The sequence below is a fragment of the Polyodon spathula genome, chromosome 13, assembly GCF_017654505.1.
Source record: "Polyodon spathula isolate WHYD16114869_AA chromosome 13, ASM1765450v1, whole genome shotgun sequence".
Lineage (NCBI taxonomy): Eukaryota > Metazoa > Chordata > Actinopteri > Acipenseriformes > Polyodontidae > Polyodon > Polyodon spathula.
The window spans coordinates 9,084,134-9,103,763 of NC_054546.1; the positions used below are offsets into that span (position 1 = coordinate 9,084,134).

The 19,630-nt window shown below is 35.8% G+C and overlaps 2 protein-coding genes and 1 pseudogene across 3 annotated transcripts; 1 reads left to right on the top strand and 2 right to left on the bottom strand.

The window, feature by feature from the left end:
• Window positions 1–484: 484 nt before the first annotated feature.
• Window positions 485–5,323, top strand: LOC121325505 (PR domain zinc finger protein 8-like). 2 transcript variants are annotated; one of them, XM_041268033.1, is made up of 5 exons: window positions 485–710; window positions 1,295–1,475; window positions 2,354–2,576; window positions 3,113–3,344; window positions 3,839–5,323. In XM_041268033.1, the coding sequence occupies exons 3-5, from the start codon at window positions 2,361–2,363 to the stop codon at window positions 4,951–4,953; spliced, it is 1,563 nt and encodes a 520-aa protein (XP_041123967.1). In that variant the 5' UTR covers window positions 485–710; window positions 1,295–1,475; window positions 2,354–2,360; the 3' UTR covers window positions 4,954–5,323. The 2 variants fall into 2 exon arrangements, with proteins under 2 accessions (XP_041123967.1, XP_041123968.1); XM_041268034.1 differs by lacking the exon at window positions 1,295–1,475.
• A 746-nt stretch (window positions 5,324–6,069) lies between these two features.
• On the bottom strand, window positions 6,070–12,582 carry LOC121325875 (annotated as a pseudogene).
• A 3,514-nt stretch (window positions 12,583–16,096) lies between these two features.
• Window positions 16,097–19,286, bottom strand: LOC121326187 (growth/differentiation factor 2-like). The gene is made up of 2 exons (XM_041269384.1): window positions 18,826–19,286; window positions 16,097–17,594 (listed from the first exon to the last, which is right to left on the bottom strand). The coding sequence occupies exons 1-2, from the start codon at window positions 19,166–19,168 to the stop codon at window positions 16,723–16,725; spliced, it is 1,215 nt and encodes a 404-aa protein (XP_041125318.1). The 5' UTR covers window positions 19,169–19,286; the 3' UTR covers window positions 16,097–16,722.
• Between the last annotated feature and the right edge of the window lie 344 nt (window positions 19,287–19,630).

A 19,630-nucleotide genomic window follows, 5' to 3' on the forward strand; every position in this document is an offset into this window, starting at 1 on the left:
AGTTAGATTAAATCATAAGATTAAATTAATCTTTTCATCACCTTATATAATATGAATCTGCTTATCTAGAATTTGAAACATAAAGCAATACATTATCTTTAAAAATGAATGCTATTTTTTCAAAGATGTCTACAATTGCTAACTTCTAAGTACCAGGCAAACATTGTCCCCATCGCAGTAAATAATTCCTTTGTAAATATGTTCGAATACATACATACATACATACATACATACATACATACATACATACATACATACATACATACATAATTAAATGGCAGAGGTTTACAAATGGCTGGATGTCCCTCAATTTTAGACAACGTATAATACAAGATGTTCCTATCACACCTGAATGTAATTTACAAAACGATAGGCAAAACATCAAGTAGATTTCTATTTTCATAGGTTCCCTATATTCTATTTAGCCATTCGAAGCTTCCTTTCTGTTCCAATTAGACTTACTGGAAATGCAAAAAAACACCAATCAAAATGCCACCTGGGGATTCAAAGGAACGGAAGAGCTCAAGGATGGGCCGTGCACGCTTCAGTGCTTTAAGTCAGCACGTGAGGAAAAGTGTCTTTCTTTGGGGAGCGCAATGCCACTTTAGCACAGACTTCGGTGCAGTCACTATCACTTCCAAATCCATAGCAAAAAGCAGCGAGTGGTCCCACACATACGATTCCTTTTGGAGTGCCTGCACATCCAGCTGGTGAGTGAGCTTGCAACACGATTTATTGATTTATTATTTCGTTTTCTTCAAAGTGACAAAATGTAACGCTTTAAGTTTTATTGGGCATATATCGGAAATGTTTAGGTGGGAGCGAAGACAATATTATGAATTCAGCACTGTAGTAACAATAAGATAACATTTTTTTTTTCTTGAATTCGAAAAGAAATGTTAGCCTGTCTCAGTTTTAATATGTAGTAGCCTATGTGATTAACAACAAAACGGAGTAGGAAACGATGTCTGCACTAGCAATTATTTAGAAATTACACTTTCCAGCGTTCTCCTCTGCTTTACATTTAAAGTGTTATATTACTTTAATAAGACGATAAATATTTAATAAACCATTAAATATTTATAAATGTTGGTCGCAAATAAAATTTAATATATATATATATATATATATATATATATATATATATATATATATATATATATATATATACACACACACACAACACTTTTTTTTATTTTTTTTTACCGTTAAAATGTTTAATTGAATTTAATGTTTTTTTTTTTTTTTTTTTTTTTTTTTTGGTGCTCATTGTTTGTTTATGCTTTATTTATAGAAAATACAGGTGGCTGACAAAAAAACAAACAAACCAAAAAAAAAGTGTCAAAACAGGAACAGGAGAAAAGAGTTGATTGCCAGATGGACAGACAATAGCAGAAACCCCAACCGAGATAATTGAAACAGAAGGGTGTCTGCAAAAAATCAGTTAAAGGAAAACCATCTAGACACTTGTGGAGGTGTTTTGCATTTGTTATTATTGGTTAGGTTAGCCTACAGTTCTATGCATTTTTGATTTGTGGACTAAGTGTCGATATACATTAAAATGTTTACTGATGCTAAGGTGAATATATGTAAACCCAGTACGTTTCCAAATGTAAAGTTTGCTGTCATGTGGACATGTAAACAATGAAAAGCATGTGCTGTGAAAGTGATTTGTTTATCGCTTTGCAATTTCGCAATTGTAAGCCCAAATAATTGTCATACCCCTTTCACACTGGCACTCCTTACCCGGGTGGCAGTCCCGCGTAGTATGAAATCACATACCCGGGTTGACCTGGGTCACTGCGACACACCTCAGACACGCTTTGACTGGCGAGACAAAATGCATGACGGTCGTTTGTAAGCGACAAAATAACAACCAACCGCGCCTGCATGAAGGTTTCACTACCGCAAGGAACATTTATGCTTATTCTGTTTAGCCAGCTTTCTGATGATTTGAGACAACCCATGAGCCAGATTGCAGCAGGGATTAAGAAACGCTTGCTCTAATCAACATTTGGGCTGACGGTTCAATCCAGAGAAGCGTCAGTAACAAGCTGCTTCAGGGGCATTGTTTACTTGCGTCTGTCACCCAGGTCGACCCTGCTCTATCAGAAGCAGTGTGAAATTGTGAGCCGACCCGCATGACACCGGGTTCTGACTCAGGTAGAGCATGCCAGTGTGAATGGGGCTTAAGTATTGCATGGGTATAATTTTTTAGTTGCTGTATACACAGAGAGATGTCCCTTAATATGGAGATGGCTCACTATAATACACCTACACATTCTCTGTAGGTTATGCCTGTGTATTAGTTCTTCACAATGTTAATATGCCGGCGATATTATTTTATTTGCAGATTAAGCATGGAGCACAGCTATTTGCTTAAAACATTTTGGGCAAATGACAACAGATTTCTCCATCATCATGTCGCAGATCTGTTAACAAGTGTACACGTTACACAGGATCTCCCCAAGGGGGTTACGTTTGGACCCTGCATTCTCCAAAACACTTTTTATGACACCATAGCATTCATTGCTCTGAAGTGTTCCGACAAAATAAGCAAGTCCTATGTTTTCAGGGTAAGGTTGGTTTTTATTTGTTTGTTTGATTGTTTTTTTTTTTTCTCCTTCCAGATTTTATTAGGTTCTCAGTTAGATAGTCCTCAAAGAATACGCCTGTAACAGAGATATGGATCTTTTAAGCAAACCTATCCTTTACATTAAAATAAATTAATCTGAAAGACTGAAATGAAGCAGTTTCTCATTTCTTGTTAATATTTTGTGTCCCATAGCACTCTGTAGAAAGTAAAACAGTGATAGGTTTGGTAATCAATATCATAAAAGGGTGTGTCCAATTTTTTCATTTGTTGTTTAATGATAATTTATTAATGTTATTTATTTGTCATCGATTGCCCATATCAGGATTTATGCATTTATTTATGAGATATGAATGTACTGCCTTAATAATAATGATGATGATGCAGATATATATAGTGTTCATTTTTTATTTACTATTTTGATTAAACAATATCTAGAAGCAAAAGTAAAAACGTTTTGGCAGAAAACCAAAATATATGCCTTTCATACCACAGAAAATAATTAATTCATCATTACAGGTGGACGCTGAAGCAATAAAAAGTTCTCCAAATGTTCTGTCTTGGCTAAGACTGGTGCAAGCTGCAACCAACAACAAAGAACAAAATCTAGAAGCGTTCTTGAAAAGCGGCCAGTTATATTTTCGGTCTATACGGAGTATAAGCAAAGATGAAGAACTGCTGGTGTGGTATGATGAGGAACTTTCTCATCTCTTGGGATTCAATGACATAAAAGGCCAGACACCTGCAGAAGGTAAGAAACCTAAATATCCTGCTGGCAAAGGGCATATTAACACTAATCAAATCAATCGGTGGTTTGATTTATTGATTTATTGATTGATTGATTAATTTAATATAGGCCTGACATCCTATCAAAAGATGAAGCGCTATAATATGTAAATAGTGAATATTGTTGGAAAATATCCATACCATATATTGCTCCTAAATTGGAGATTTAAAAACAAACAAACACATGTGCATCACTGATATACACAGCCAAGAGCCCATGGTTATGTGTATACTTTTTAAACATGACTTTAGCTCATAATTTAAATGAATAATTTATCATTTCAAATTATAGAACAACATTTAAGGAGAGGCTATTCTATCCAACACACATGCATTTCTTCATTTAGTTTGTTGAATGTGTCTGTGTTCTAAAAAGACAAAATAAGAAATTATTCCATCCCTGCAGTGCAAATTCAGTCTCACATATCTATTTTAATGCATTTGTTTAATCTTTTGTAGGTTTTAGGTGCATGATATGTGACCAGCCATTCAAGAATGAATATCCATATTTGGCACACACTCGCTTCCTCTGTGTTCAAGGAAATCATTTTTTTCACAGCAGGGAATTACAGGTCCGTAAAGCAATGGAAATAAAGCGCAAAAAACAAGACATCACCGATTTCCATAATATTGCCCGGGATCTGGAACAGAACAAATCCAATACAAATGAGGACACTTCCAATTTCAATGATAAGAAAAGGAAACCTGATGATCTGGACAGAACAAAACCATACAAAAAGAGTGTTTTACTGGAGAAAAGAAACATTTCTAATCACCATAACATTGCTTTCATGAACAGGGGCAGTCAAGATGTCCCAGAATTGTCAGCTTCAGTTTTGAAACTCAGTGCTGACAAATGTCTGTTTAAGAAAGGTGTTTCAGAAGACAAGCAGAGTGCTTTTACTGAGGTTAGGAGGGTAAAGGAAAAAATGAAACATGAAAAGACACACGAGCCAGTTGAGGAGAGAGGTCCTAATCAAAGTGGACAGGGTCATTTACTAACAGGCTCGGTTTTACATTCAAGTGGAAGTGCCTTTTCCTTTGTTTTGCCTAAGGGTGCCAGAGAAGAAAGTGCTTTCTGCAAACCAAATAATAGACTGGTAAATGACTCTTCCATGCACCCACCCCACACCTTAAACAGTTCCACATGCCTTGGGGAATTGTCCGATTCCATTACTCGGGATAATATTTTGGGTTATGGCAGTCTCTTGGGAACCAAAGTATTAACAAGGGATTTGGCGAACTCACAGTCGTTGCAGTCAACAAGAAACCACTCCTTTACGTGTCCTTCAGAACGCTGGACCCAGCAGCTGCAAACCACTTCTTCCTTTACACTGCTTCCATCTTCCTTTACTACTTTTGGGGTTGCAGCACAGAACTGGTGTGCTAAATGCAATCTGTCTTTTCGGATGACGTCTGATTTGGTTTTTCACATGAGGTCCCATCACAAAAAGGAATTTGTGGCTGAAGCACAGATCAAGAGGAGGAGAGAAGGAAAACTCACATGTCCGATCTGTCAGGAGCTTTTCAGGGAACGTCACCACTTGTCAAGACACATGACGTCTCACAATTAATTTAACATGACTGGATTTCTGAAAGCAAACCTAACTGATAACATATTTCAGAAACACTGTTGCGAACTTGCTTAAAATTAATAATTAATCTTTAATACATTTTGGATGTGGTTACACCAGTAGGATTTATGGACACAGGAAACACACAACTGCTCATTACTGCATTCTAACTGGTCGTAAAATAACTGCTTCAGGAATTTCAGTGGCTTGGAACACAGTAGGACACATTATAAAGGCACTGAAAAGCAAACAAAGTATAGATTTCTTAAATGGTTTAATCTACCCATGTTCAATGATCCTAGAGATCCTCCTAGCTTTTATAAAATTACATTTTTATAAATTATGTTCACTTCAAATCATTTATCGTCTGTTATTAGCCTATTTAAAAGGCTTCCAAATATTTGCACATGGAGTATGTAATTTGGCTTACATATAATTCCCAATTTTAAATTTCTAAGATACTTGAACTCAATAAGAATTTCTTATATATATATATATATATTATAGATATATATATATATATATATATATTGACGTAGATGTTAGTTTATAAAGCAGTCCTGTTTTAAAATAGATGGAAGAGATCCATAATTAATTTGAACATACCTCCTAAATATTTTCAAATGTCATTAAATTTTCTATAGAAATGCAGATAACCTGGCCTATCCTACTGGATGTTGAACAGTGTACAGGTTTATTAATGTGACATAAAGTGGTTTTATAATTATGTACGTAAAAACAATCTTGTGATCTACTCATCAGAAACATAATAAAATGATGTATTTGATAGTTAATAATGGCTGAAATTATTCACTCAATTCAGTTATCTTTGGTGACAGTTTTAGTGTAAGGTAATCTATAGAGACATTATATTCAATTTATGGATTGAGATAAAGCTACAATCTTAATCAGAATTATGATAACATTTCCATATGATATAAGCCATACAATATTAAAACAGTTGTTATTTATATGGTCACTATAGTCATGATTACATGCCTTATAGATATATATATATATATATATATATATATATATATATATATATATATATATATATATATATATATATATATAATTTTTATTTTTAGAAAGTGCATTGATACAATCAGTATCAGAGTTTTGACATTCCGAGTTTTCCGACATTCAGACAGTTTTGTACGGTACCACTATATGCTTCCTCATCTTTTCCTCTGTGATGGAGATGCATGCTGAATACCATGGTTTTTTGGCACACGACCTTTGAATTGTGCTCAGTGGTGGGACAGCAGGCTTGCTGGGATCTTTTTGTCCTTTCTTTGGCAGTAATGCACTCCAGCATACACAGTGGTTTGTTTGCTTCGACACAAAAATCTAAATATTACTAGCTATTTGGGATGCTCATCATGAGAAATCGTGGAGGATTACCTGGTGCTGTAAAATCCAGCTGTGGCAGGGTATAGGTTTCAAATGAGCCCCTTATACTGTCAAAGTTAAGGACAAAAAAGCCTGACCTGTAGGATTCAGTTCAGATGTCTGTCTGTAAATTCCAAATATATTTTTGTTGCTGAAATTTCATAAAACCCATAGAACACAGAAAGAATACAGCATGGAGAGGGAAAATATTTAATAAAATTCATGATCTGTTTTGACATTTTCAGACTCGGTTACAGTTTTTGTAATGCAATCACAACCCCCACCATGAGAAGCAACTAGCATCCGAAAGGCCGTCACATTTTAGAGAAGCTTCAGCTCAGGTACTGGGGATTGCATTTTCTCTGCTTGTTTTGGTCTCTTTTCAAAGACATAAAGTGAAGTAATACAATTTATAACTTCCTTGTTGGCAACAAAAATATCAACACATTTTATGAATTCTAAATAAAGTGTTTCTACTAACAGACAACTGAATAGTTGTACACTAAATACAAGGTTTTTGTAAATATTGTTGGAGGTAAACTACACTACATTCATTTTTGTTCTCAGTTTGACAAACTAGTCACCAAATAGAAAAGCAACAAAAACAGACTAAGGTCAATTAAACCAATTTCTCTTCATGCATAAAAAACCCATGGATCGTAATGCCCTTAATACAACCACTCAATTTCTAGCATGTAAATGGTTGTTGATTATTTCCTTGGCTTTGTCTGGAGCCTCGTCAGCAGCCACCTCTGTGTGAGGAACGACCCCAGCTCCCTCCCAGGAGGCCCCCTGAGAGCTGTCCGATCTGCTGGTGGGGACAGAGAGGTAGAGATCGGTGTCGTCCACGTGGTATGTTTGAGGAGGATGACATCCACCACTGGTTACTTCTCTAACAATCAGGGCTCTTCCCAGCTTCTTCATTATGAAGACAAATTCTTCTGCAGCACTCGTTGTCATTGCACCAGTCACTATTACCAAGTCTTTCTTTTTACCATATCTTTCACCTTGTGATTCAACAAAAAAACGCACACGCACACATGCACACACACACATATATATATATGAATATTTGAATGATATCAGGGAGGATATTTTCAACATGTTTATTCCAGTCTTTGTTTAACTTTTTTAGTGAAAGGTGAAAACACATGTTACTGTTAATAAAAATGAAATGACTTGAGAATGCTGATGAGACCCTGATTTCTTTTAATTAGTTGTTTGTTTTCCTTTTAATTACTGTTTATGCTAAATACCAGAGATGAAACCCCTCCAGTCTGGTTTCAATCACAAGTGTGTTTGGTCAAAATTACTGAAGGATTGTTTACTCTTTAAAGCTTGTCCCGGACAAAATAGGGGATAGAGAATAAAGGTCCTCTATATTGCTGTCTGTCTCAGCGAGAGCTGCCCTCTGTGTCACCCAACCCCTATATAGAACAGAGGTGACAAAAGGGGGAAAGAAACAGTCAAAAGTTAAGGGACCTTGCAAGTTTTTTAAACTGGAAGCTAATTGATTCTGACATAAGGGAAGAGCTATGGTCACAACAGGACTTGAAAGAAATGTAGCATTATACAAATTAAATGTAGTTCAATCTCTCGCAACAATGGTCACTTCTCCATTGCTACATATTCATCACTATTTTGAATGAATGAAGCACTATCAGGTAACTTTTCAATGCTGAATGAGCTGTTAACCTGCACAACGTTGCCTGTGAGATAGAATTAAAAGGGAAACATTGAACATGACTGGTATGCTTTGGCACAAATGGTGCTATAAGTATATATGCTTGTTGTTCTTATTGAATACAAGCGTGTTTGCTTTAACTTTGGAAAACATTATTACCAGTGAGCTGAGATATGGTCCATAAGTCACTAGTTGATTCAGATGGTCTGTTGTAGATTTTATCCAGAAGAACTTTTTGATCTTCATCAAAAAAATATGAGCAGAAAGCAACAATTGATGACGTAGGTCCCCCAATGTTAAATCTGCAATACAGTTTAAAAAGTTGCATTAGCAGTGAAGAAGGGATTTCTATGACTGTAATAACTGCTGGTCATATTATAGTACACATTTAGTTTTAAACGACTATTGATTAAATATGTCTAAGTTACCTGCGTACAAATTAATAAAATATATTGCTACTGCCCCGATCTATACTAATTGATAATTGCTGAGACATATATTAACATTGCACAGAAACTGGCAAAAGGTGTACCTAAGAAGTAACTTTGACACTTGAGTGATGAGTTCAAATTCCCCAAACATGTCAAATCGAAGGTATCCGATGTCCTCAAACACGTCAGTGTGAAAAGAAAATTTGATCAAGTCTTCAAACACTTCAGGAGATGGAATCTAAAAAAAAAGATGAAAAGTGGGATATATATATATACATTTACAAACAAAAGATTAAAAAATTTTAAAAAAGTAACATAGCGCTTGAGTTGTGTGTTTTTCAAAAATATTTTTTTAATTTATCTAATATATATGCTGAGCATCAAAATAAACTTATCACTTATATTTGGATAAAATTCACTACATTGAAAAATGATAAACTCTGTTTTAGAGCAGATGCAGTGACTTTTTTATCGTGCTGATTAACAAGTGGTATCAGGAAGATGCTGCAAAATTATTATTTTTTCTTTTTTTTCTGTTATTTAATTTATTGCTTTTAATCAAGCTTGCAATTTAACAGCTGAAATCACTCCATATCCAGTGTCCAATCAACCGTCTCACTAATTAGGTGATTAAGTGCATATGCTTCAGTCAGTCTGATAGTCACTATCGTGATGTCAATGACATTATACCAGTGACTACTAATAATAACTCACTAATTTTTCTTTGGTTTTCCATCAAAAGCAGTTACAGGTAGTGAATTATGGAAAAAAAAAATTTTTTTATAATTACACAGTTATTATCGCTCTTCAAATAAAACTACTTTTGAACTACAGTAATAATACTTGTATGTATGTGGTATATATTATATATATATATATATATATCTATATATATATAGATTATATATAGATATATATATATTGTAACATTGGTACACAAAATGCGTAACGTGAAGCTAAAAATTGCAGCTACTGCTGTTATCACCAATTGAATAAACCCTATTGTGTTTGATTCAATAAATAAATGCATGTTTACTACAGTTTACAACCAATAAACTCTAAACAGCAGCGGTGTTTCAATATAGATGCCACATAAGGACAATAAAGTTTATTTTGGCATCAATATTCATGTGAAAAATGAATGGAATTTGTCCACAGCGATACTGGCTGGATAGAATCAGGCCCATAGATTATTTGACATGTTATATCTAAAATCTAAAACCAGTCATTTTGAAATCCTACCTGCATTGGTACAACTCCAGGAATGTGATCTTTTGAATTTTCAGGTATGTAAACAGTCTTTAAATGCTTATCCCCAGATAATGCTTGTAGGTCAGCTGTGAGTTTTTCCGCCAATTCTAACTCTGTATTCATCATGTCGTAGTTTCCCTTCTCACCGATAGCCATCATTTTCACAACAATACCTGCACCTATTTCTGAAAACGCGTAATTATCAGTAACCAGCCTCCCAGCAGTTTGCACAACGGAGGGGATTTTTGAGCGAAGGTTAATTATATCATTGGCAACAACCATTCCCTCATTAGCCTGAACTGCAACATGGGGTTCAACTCCAGAAACACTCCAAACTTTTCCAGTAACTGCACTGAGCACTACTTGATTGGGAATGTTTGTGTATAAATGACTATCTCCAATTTTATAGGTGCCTATTGACAGTGACCCTCATATGGTTGGTTTCCCAATAATAGTAACCCTGTTTAGGTCTTTCATTGCCCTAGTAAATGCTTCTGCAGCAGAACCTGTCATATGACTGGTGATAATGTAAATGTCTTTCTTTGAATCATATCTCTCTCCCAAAACCATAGGTATTGTCCTTATTTGTGCAGTGCTGGATGTGGAACGGTCAAATACAGTATATAGGTGACGAAGGGGTTCTGCATCAAAGAAGTAAGAGCAAAATATTGGAATTGCTGTGGAATTGCCACCAGTGTTGTATCTCATGTCAATGATCAAAGTGTCAGTGTTGACAAGTTTGTTCCAAACGAGATTAATAAGTTGTGGCCCAATGGCCCTTATTATTTCGGCATCTACCATCATATCAAATCTCATGTAGCCAACATTACCAGGCAGGATTTCAATCTTGAACAATGCTTCTATAATATATCCAAGTTCTTCCGGGCTTGGAATTTTGGAGGCTTGATCTTCCAATACCTCTGGCTCAATCTCACTTAGAAAACATGTAAACGATGATCCCCTGATGCCTCCTGGAAATCTGAAGTCAACTGAGAGGCCAAGGACTCATAATCCACCACTGATTGATATAAACCTTCTGACCTTTTGGATTGGAGGACTTTTCTTACTTTAGTAGCTACTTCAGGGATAACGTAATTTGCTTCCAATAGTTCCCCAGTACCTTCTACCAAGGCGTGGAGAAATGCTATGATTTCTTTAGCTTTTTCTAAGGCCTTGTCTTCCAGTATGATTGCATCTGGAACAACCCCACCACCTAACCAACATTCTCCATAATTATCTATGAAATTTATAACTGGAACTGTGATGACCACATTGGTATCTTCAATTTGAAGCTGCAGTTGCGGTATGATGACTAATAAGAACATATACGCCTCTTTTTGCTCCATAGGGTTGTCCCTGGATATTAGGAATGGTGTAGAATTCTTTTGTCGTATATTGTGAAAAAACGAACTTCCAGTGTTTGATGCTGGAAATAAGACAGAAGCAGAGGGACAGCGCCAGATGGACCACCAGTGTTGTAGCGTATATCTATGATGAGGTTCTCAGTGTCCTTAATGGGATCCCACACTTTGTCGACAATATATTGGCCTAATTTGACCAACACAACAGTATCAGCAAATTCATCAAACCAAAGGTATCCAATATTTCCAGGCAAAATCTTTACTTTGAAAACAGTGTTAACTAAAGCCTGAAGAAATCTAGGGTCTTCAGGTAATCTGTCTGCTGGAGATGTGTCTTCTATAGTGACTGGAGCTTCTGGCATGATTTTGACCATTAAGCGTGGGTCTTCAGACACAGACTGCAGCTCATAATTTAGTTTAGCAGCTAAGTCTTCTTCTGAAATAACTGAGGAATAATCGATCAATGAAATGTGATTAAGGAGCATAGATACCCTATTAGTAAATGAATAGTATATTTTAATTATACCACTAACAGACTGGACTACTATAGGGACTGCACTTCTGACAGCCAAAATTAATTTTGCTTTCTCAAGAGCATCATCAGCATTTGTCAGTACACAAGTGAACACGCCATTTAATTCCCAGCTTTGTCCTGTAATGGGGTTGATGGATCTAGCACTAGGGACAGTAATGTAAAAATCTGATTCTCTAATCTTCAATTTTTCAATCTTTAGAGATCCACCTGTTGATCTTTCACCAACAGTGATGGCTCTATTCAGATGCTTTAAAATATAAGCAATGTCTTCAGCCACACCTTCAGTAAACTTGCTTGTTAAAATTATTACATCTTTGTCTTTTCCATACCTTTCACCCAGAACTGAAGACAGTATCCAGATCTCTTTTGTGGAATTTGATGGCCGGTCGTAAACTGTGTCAATATGAAGAGCAGGGTCTGCTTCACAGAAATAAGAGATAACATAAGGAATCCCTGACACTTGTCCTGTAGTGCTGTAGTGAAGATCCAAAATCAAAGAAGATGTGTGCATAACGCTTCTCCAGACACTGTTAACAAGCAAAGGACCTACCTGCTAAACGACGTCGTCCCCAATAATGTGATCTATCCACAAGTAACCTACGTTATTCTCCAGAACTTCATAATGCAGAGAACTCTGAATCATATGCAGGAGCTGATCTGGTGGTAATGCTGGCAGAACAGGAGGCTGCAAGCGGTCAGGAGCACCAGGCTCATAGGACACAGCCAGCCGTGGGTCATTCAGAGCACCCTGAACTCCGGCTGTCAACACTGTACGTATTTCATTGAATGTATTTCACCATTCCTGATTGCCTCGTCTATTGCTTCTTTCATTTTGACTAGATTTTCAGGAAAGCAGTAGTTGTTGAGAAGAACCTGGGCCATATCCAAGACCAAGGTGGGTTGAAATATCCCATCCGACAAAACATTGCTGACGAACAAGAGCGTCACCAACAAACACACAGTTCTTGTCATTTTTGCTTGAGATGTAGCCTTTTAAACCGTGGTTGTCATCAATCCTCAAAGTCATCAACAACTCTCATCAAATCGACAACTCCTGCTTGACCCCCCGGTATAGGTTTTTTTGATCACCCCGGTAAATCCTCAAAACACCCCGGTAGAACGCCACCCCCCCGGGGGGGGTATTGGTATTGTCACATATGCTTGAGCAAGGTTGAGCTGAGCTTCATTCTGTAGACTGCTCCGAGTAATGAGGATGAATTCCTACAACGAGCTTTCTGACCCTACCAGCATAAGAAGCTTTTGTTTAAACTAAACCTTTAATCGCATTAATGTGGGGGTCTTCAGCAACACAAGAAGAAACAAAGAATACAGGAACTAATCACAACTAAACATAAGGGACATGTAACAGATCGGGCAATTTAACCATATCACACAGAATACGATTTCCTGAGAATATATCACGTTGATCCGCAGAGTAGGGAGAGCATAGAAATTATAAATAAAACCTTGAGTATTTATGCCCAGTCCTTGACTTCATTTTGTGAAATGGCTTATAAAGGGGTCTGGGGGCTGGGGGGGGGGGGGGGGGGGCAGACTGTGGAGAGCTAATTGTACCAAATTTTATGATGTCTATGGAGTGTTAAATTGAGACCATGAAAATGTATTTCACTTGTGATTTAAATGAATCCCTCATCTCCAGATCTCATAATCTAAATCAGTGTATTACATTCTGAAAATGTATTTGAATAATCCAGCAGTTGAAGGTTACATTATGCAACTACATCTGCTTATTAATCAGCATAATATATAGTTAATCAAGCTCATCTTTTAATACCAACATAATATCATTTGATTACATAAACTCTTGTCTGGCCATTTTTTTTGCTAATAGGAACCAAGTTCCCTCTACTAAGAACAGAACCATATTGCTCAATGCATCAATGGTGGAAGTATAATTCATTACATTTATAAGGAGGATCAGCTAGTGGAAATAACAACTGCCTTAATTCTGCTTATTAGCCTAGCAGCAGTAAAACACATGTTTGTAACCGGATACTAAATCTGTGCAGCTATATTGGGCAAACATAACAGTGCCTTGCTAGGATGGGAATATGGGCTGCTATTTACCATGGATTAACGGTGTTTCATTATACTAATATTATAACTAACTATAATATTATACTAGGCTCAACCAGCGCTCAGCTAATTAAGAGAGGTGAAAACCGTAATAGTGGAAAAGCAACCTGCAGAGCGCACTCTTTGCATACAATGCCTTGCAACTTTTGTACAGTTTGACGGCACTAGATGGCGCTGTCAGAAAAGGGAACCTTAAATCTCCTTTGAGTGAGCATCTGCAGAACTTTCACCTTATGCAAGAACAAAACATTTTCATTGAATGGTTTGTTTCTTTTGGATGTATTGGTTGAATGAGAAAACAGATTTTCACCCTGCTTTTATTGAGGATAGGAAATTACTGCAAGGCCTTGTAGGTAAACAGAAGTAATACAAAATGCAAACAATATTTTAAAGTAAAACTTGTATAATGCCAAACCTTAAAAAGTACATTCATTAGATGTAGGGTTCAATATTCAAGCTTTTGCACAGTGAGGCAGCGCGTTTTCATTGTTGATGCATTTATTTGATTTAGTGTTGATTAACTAAATTATTAACTGATGTATCTGCAAAAAATGGGATCGCTGATATATATATATATATATATATATATATATATATATATATATATATATACACTCACACACACACACACACACATATATATATATGTGTGACTATGTTTGGTAAAAATATAAGAAACTAAAAGAAAGCAGACAACTGTTTTGGCTAGGACTTTGTTCAGTGGAAATTAGAATTTTCAATAGGCATCAAATATTATTTCAGTATCTTGCTCTTGTCCATCTAACAGTTTTTAGGTTTTTTTGTCTTCATTACGTTCAGATTAAACTCTCACTGAGTTAACCTAATGTGACTTGTGCATTACATTATAGTACTATGAAGACTTAAGATTTAAAGTCAATTTCCTCTTTAATGTAATGCATTCTCTTTAGTCTTTGGATTTGAATATTACAGTTATCCCCGGGAGGATGCAAAAGTGCTCCATGGCTTCTTCCTGATCCTTCCTGATTGCCTTCAGCATGAATCTCAATGGGGTTGGCAATTATAAAGCTTACACGCGGAAACAAAATAGTCAGGACTGAAGCTGTTCTTTAACGCAACAGAAAACCCCAATTAAGGGTTTATATACGCTGAAGATAATATCTAGATAGGTATATTTATAATACCATTTCCATTGAGCTTGTGCAACAAACAAAAAAACACCTCACAAATAATCTGTAGATGTGTTTGCACCCCACGAACCTCACATTAAATATACACAAAGTTTGGTTTGAGGCAAGAAGTGTGATCTCACAACAACAAATGTGACCGGAAATAATATTACCACTATAATAAAACCACATCTTTATTAAAAAAAAAAAAATGCTCAACACCAAATCTCAAATAAAGTTCAAATAAAGGATCAAGTGTGTTAAAACAAAGTACTATTGTTTTCTTGCTTTTGGTAAAGCAAATTGTGCATTTAATGAAAAGGTTGGGAATAGCACGCAAGTGGGAAGCAAAGGACCTAAACAGCCAAGTTTGGCACAAAATTACATTAGATTTAATGATGTGTTACCCACAGTAGCTTTACATTGCAATTAATTAGCCAATAACCACTTGAAGGATAATTAATCATGCATTCTAATTTAAATAGTGGCCGTAAAATTTTGAGACTGACTGCATTTGAAAATCTCTCTCTCTCTCTCTCTCTCTCTCTCTCTCTCTCTCTCTCTCTCTCTCTCTCTCTCTCTCTCTCTCTCTCTCTCTCTCTCTCTATATATATATATATATATATATATATATATATATATTATATATATATAATATACTATATACAAAAGGTTAAGACATGAAAGATAATCTGAATATTAGTTTGTTTTACTTACGAGTCTGAAAAGACATCATCTATCTCTTGCTTGAGATAAAAACATGTTGGCTTAATGGAAGCGGCTCTCTTGCAGTCAGAAGAAGGCTTATCATTCAAGTGTGTCATGGAAAGAAACTCTTGGGTGTTTTGGGATAGCAAAAGATTTGTATAAACAAGACACTTGTTATTCCACTTCACAAGGAATTTCACTATCACACACGAAGAACTTACTGTAACACTGACAGCATGCACTTTATACTGCTGAAAAAGTATATGATTTTCAAGTAAAAAAATACAAACTGCTCAAAATGATTTTTTACAACAACAAACAACCTGTAATTTTGTCCCTTTGGATCTTCTCCTGTGGAAAACAATATTCAGTCAGCAGAGCTGCATAATATAGGTTGTTCCATTACTTCTCCAGTAGCTGTCAATCAAAACCACAAACACCCCAATCAAATGCATTGTGCAGTTCGATACATACAGTATCAGTCTGCGGAAGGGAGGTACAGGGACAGCACTGTCACAAAGTCAGTTAAAAGTCATTTATGGCTGCCAGTAAATGACAACTGCTACATCAAAAAGTATCATCTTGAATAAATTCTAAGGAATTAATGTGTCACCACGACTTAGTTTGAAACAACATGGCCATTTTTGATCAAGCAAGCACAACGCTGTTGGAAAACAGAGACAGCTACAGAACAAGCAAGCATACAGATGTGAACAATTACAAAAAAAAACTAATACTGTATCTGGAAAAGTACTTTCTTGCACCAGGGCCCAGGAAACCCTAGCACTGAAAAGTTAGTGTGTGGACTAAAGGTTTCAATCGTAACATTTCCATTTAATCGATTAAACTGTGAATGTGAACAAATAATTAATAGAAGTCAGCTTTTTCAGTAAAATAATTCCTTTTTAATACAAATTATGGCTTATTTGTATTGTTTACTTTCTAACACATAATTTAACAAAGAACTGATCAATTCTTAATCAATTAAACATTTACTCTTCTGTATCTTATAGTATGACCATTGTATGTCTACGTTGATATTAAAATAAGAATCTGCTGTACATACATTGCATAAATACCTCAATGAAATGAGTTATCAATTTACATCATTAATATACAGATTTACATGAAGATGTAAGCCACCTTTGGTTCAGTACAACTACCTACACCCACACTTGGCAACCTGCATCCCTTCGTATTTGTATTGAAAGGTTGGCTGCCCTTTTTCATCATAGTATAGGATTGAGATGGAATCCAGTTTGGTTGGAACACAACAAGGTTTTGCAGTTTTCTTGGGATTTTTAAGATGCACTAGGGTCTGGACAAGGGCATGCTTGGAAGGGGTGAGATTATCACCCAAGGGATAGGAGCAGACTCCCTTACATTCATATGCTTCATATTCTTTTGGTGCCACTATCCAGTCCCAGCCAATCTCTTTAAAATCAACCCGAAGAGATCTTCTTTGGCAAAAGTCAGTCTTTGTACTTCTTTTTCTCCTAGATGGGGGCTTATCTTCATCATGGTAATTTATATTACCCTCTGCCAAAAACACACTTTCTTCTTCGTGAAGGATCATTTCTTTAAGTTCATCTCTAGCTTCTTTTTTTTCATTTGTAAAATCGTCTGAAAAAATGATTAACACTGGGAGGCTATTTTTTTTAAAGCTGACACTGACATCTAAACCATCGCCTTCCAAAGGCATGCCACCCGTGCAATCAATTTGTACTTGAAGTGTGTTTGTGGTTTGACTAGATTTTACCCATCGCTTGATGGCCTTAGTGACTTCAAAAGTTTCCCAGGAATTTTGGTTTTTGTTGACTTCTTTGGATGCAAGAAAATGGAGCGTTGACCCATCTTTATTAGTCTCCACGTCATACACTTTTATTCTGGCCTGGACATCATTTGTCTCGTTTTCAAGGACAGTATATAACCGCAGCTCAGCCATGGTGATCGCCTCGTGGCTTGGAATGGAAATGTTGAATAGAAGTAAGTGTTGCTTTTCTCTACCTGTTCTCTTTGACATCGTGACATCTGTAAAATAGATTGCAAGATTTGTTTTTAACAATGTTAAAGGCACTGGAACACTATGAAACGTGTATTTAGTTGATATAGCAGGACTTGAGTGAATACAATGATGGTGTAACTAATATTAATATTGAGAAGTAATACCACTAATCATGAATGAATCAAACAAACAGTGGAAACATATGGCTTTCGCTGTAACAGTACAATAAAAATGCTGCCACAAGTTGCATAAAAAACTAAAGATGACATGCTATCCAAACTGATGGAAGGGTACAGTATGTCACAATGACCTCTGATTTTAAGGGGGTGGGTGTTGCGTACTGGATTTAAAATATTGAACATGATGCAACTTTCTACATATTTAGCTGCTTTTCTTTTGCAAACTGTACTGTATACACAATGACACCTCCCTGTCACTTCCACATTCCTGTTTTAGCTATAGAACCTCCATATTTCTGCAGTGTAACATACAACCAAATACTCATCATATCATGTCATCATATAATGGTGATAGTAGCAGTATTACCAATATATAGAATGCCTCTTGTGAGAGTTAAGTATCAGTAATCAGTATTCATGTTAAAATACAATTGCTGGTACATAGTTCATATAGTGAACATGTAAATTACAAAGATAAAAGGTAAAAACAAGTTGACTCTTCAATAAGGGAATGAGCAATTCAGGATTCAACTGATGCAATAAAAAAGTATGGCTACTTTACACATTCTTATAGCTTCACAGTTGAACTAGTTTAGTATGTGTACAAAAAGATATGGCAAAAACTGTATATTTCATTTAATTATCTCTATCTATCTATCTATCTATATGTTTATATACTGTACAGTATATATATAAATATAAATAGAAGACATACTGTACATTATTTAAAACATGCTCATAATGCATCAGATTAGAAAAAACTTGTGTCGCAATATATATATATATATATATATATATATATATATATATATATATATATATATATATATATATATATATATATATATATATATATATATAAAAGAACTTGGAATAGCAGCAACAGTCATGTCCTATGTCATCTAATCCACGATCCACTCCTACATATTGAAGGTAACTGGATATGAATAAGCACTTGCATGAAATATGTTGCATTACTCAGTATTACATTTTCAACATGCGTCCCGTAAAAAAAAATAATGCTACTTAATTGCATTAAGTAAATTGTGTGTTTTGTAGAACAATAAAATATACATACCTTCAACATTGAAGCTCCGAGCAATATTAGACTGTGGCATTGTGGACTTATCAGTTGTATACCTGTTGTACAATTCAAGCATGAACTGAGGCGGATCGGCTTTGTTGTGTTCATGTGGCGCTCTGGATAAATTCAGACTCCGCAGAAACTCTTGTTTCATGTTTTCTAGAAACGGGTTCAGGTCAATATGAATGTCCTCCTCCATGGTGCTCTCATCCTCAGAGGTCTGGAGCTGCTTCTGGTCTCCAGTTGTTTTATCATTCACCGGTTTGCACCTTGCAGAGCCAACAAAGACCATAACTATCATCCACAGTGGGAGTATGTAGTTCAGTGTCGCCACCATCTCTAGATTAGGGATACTAATTATCTCGGTTTTCCAAGTGTTTAAACAAGTGTCCTACAAGTAAAGAAGAAAGAATCCTAACAGTAACGATCCCGAACAGAGACTCCTGATTTCTCTGTCTCGGTCTGCCGTAAACAGCAGCCCCTTGTCAACCAAAATAGTTGTACAGTTCTTCTTATCTTGGCCATTGATGCTATGCTTAAGGCTTTGTTATCTTGCAAGACTTGTAGTTAATGAAGATTCTGTAAACATTTGACAGACACATGTGGATAATGAGAAGGACACTGTATACTGTTAAGTAGTTGTACTACAGTACAAGGTCACTGACTATTTTTTTGTTTTGTTTTTACCAATCCAAAGCCAAGTTGGAAGAAAATTCACAGGAACTTTAATGTTCAAAGACCAGAGTGTTCAGTATGCTGCAATAGGCCAAAAGTTCCCACATCACCAAGTACTGTTTCT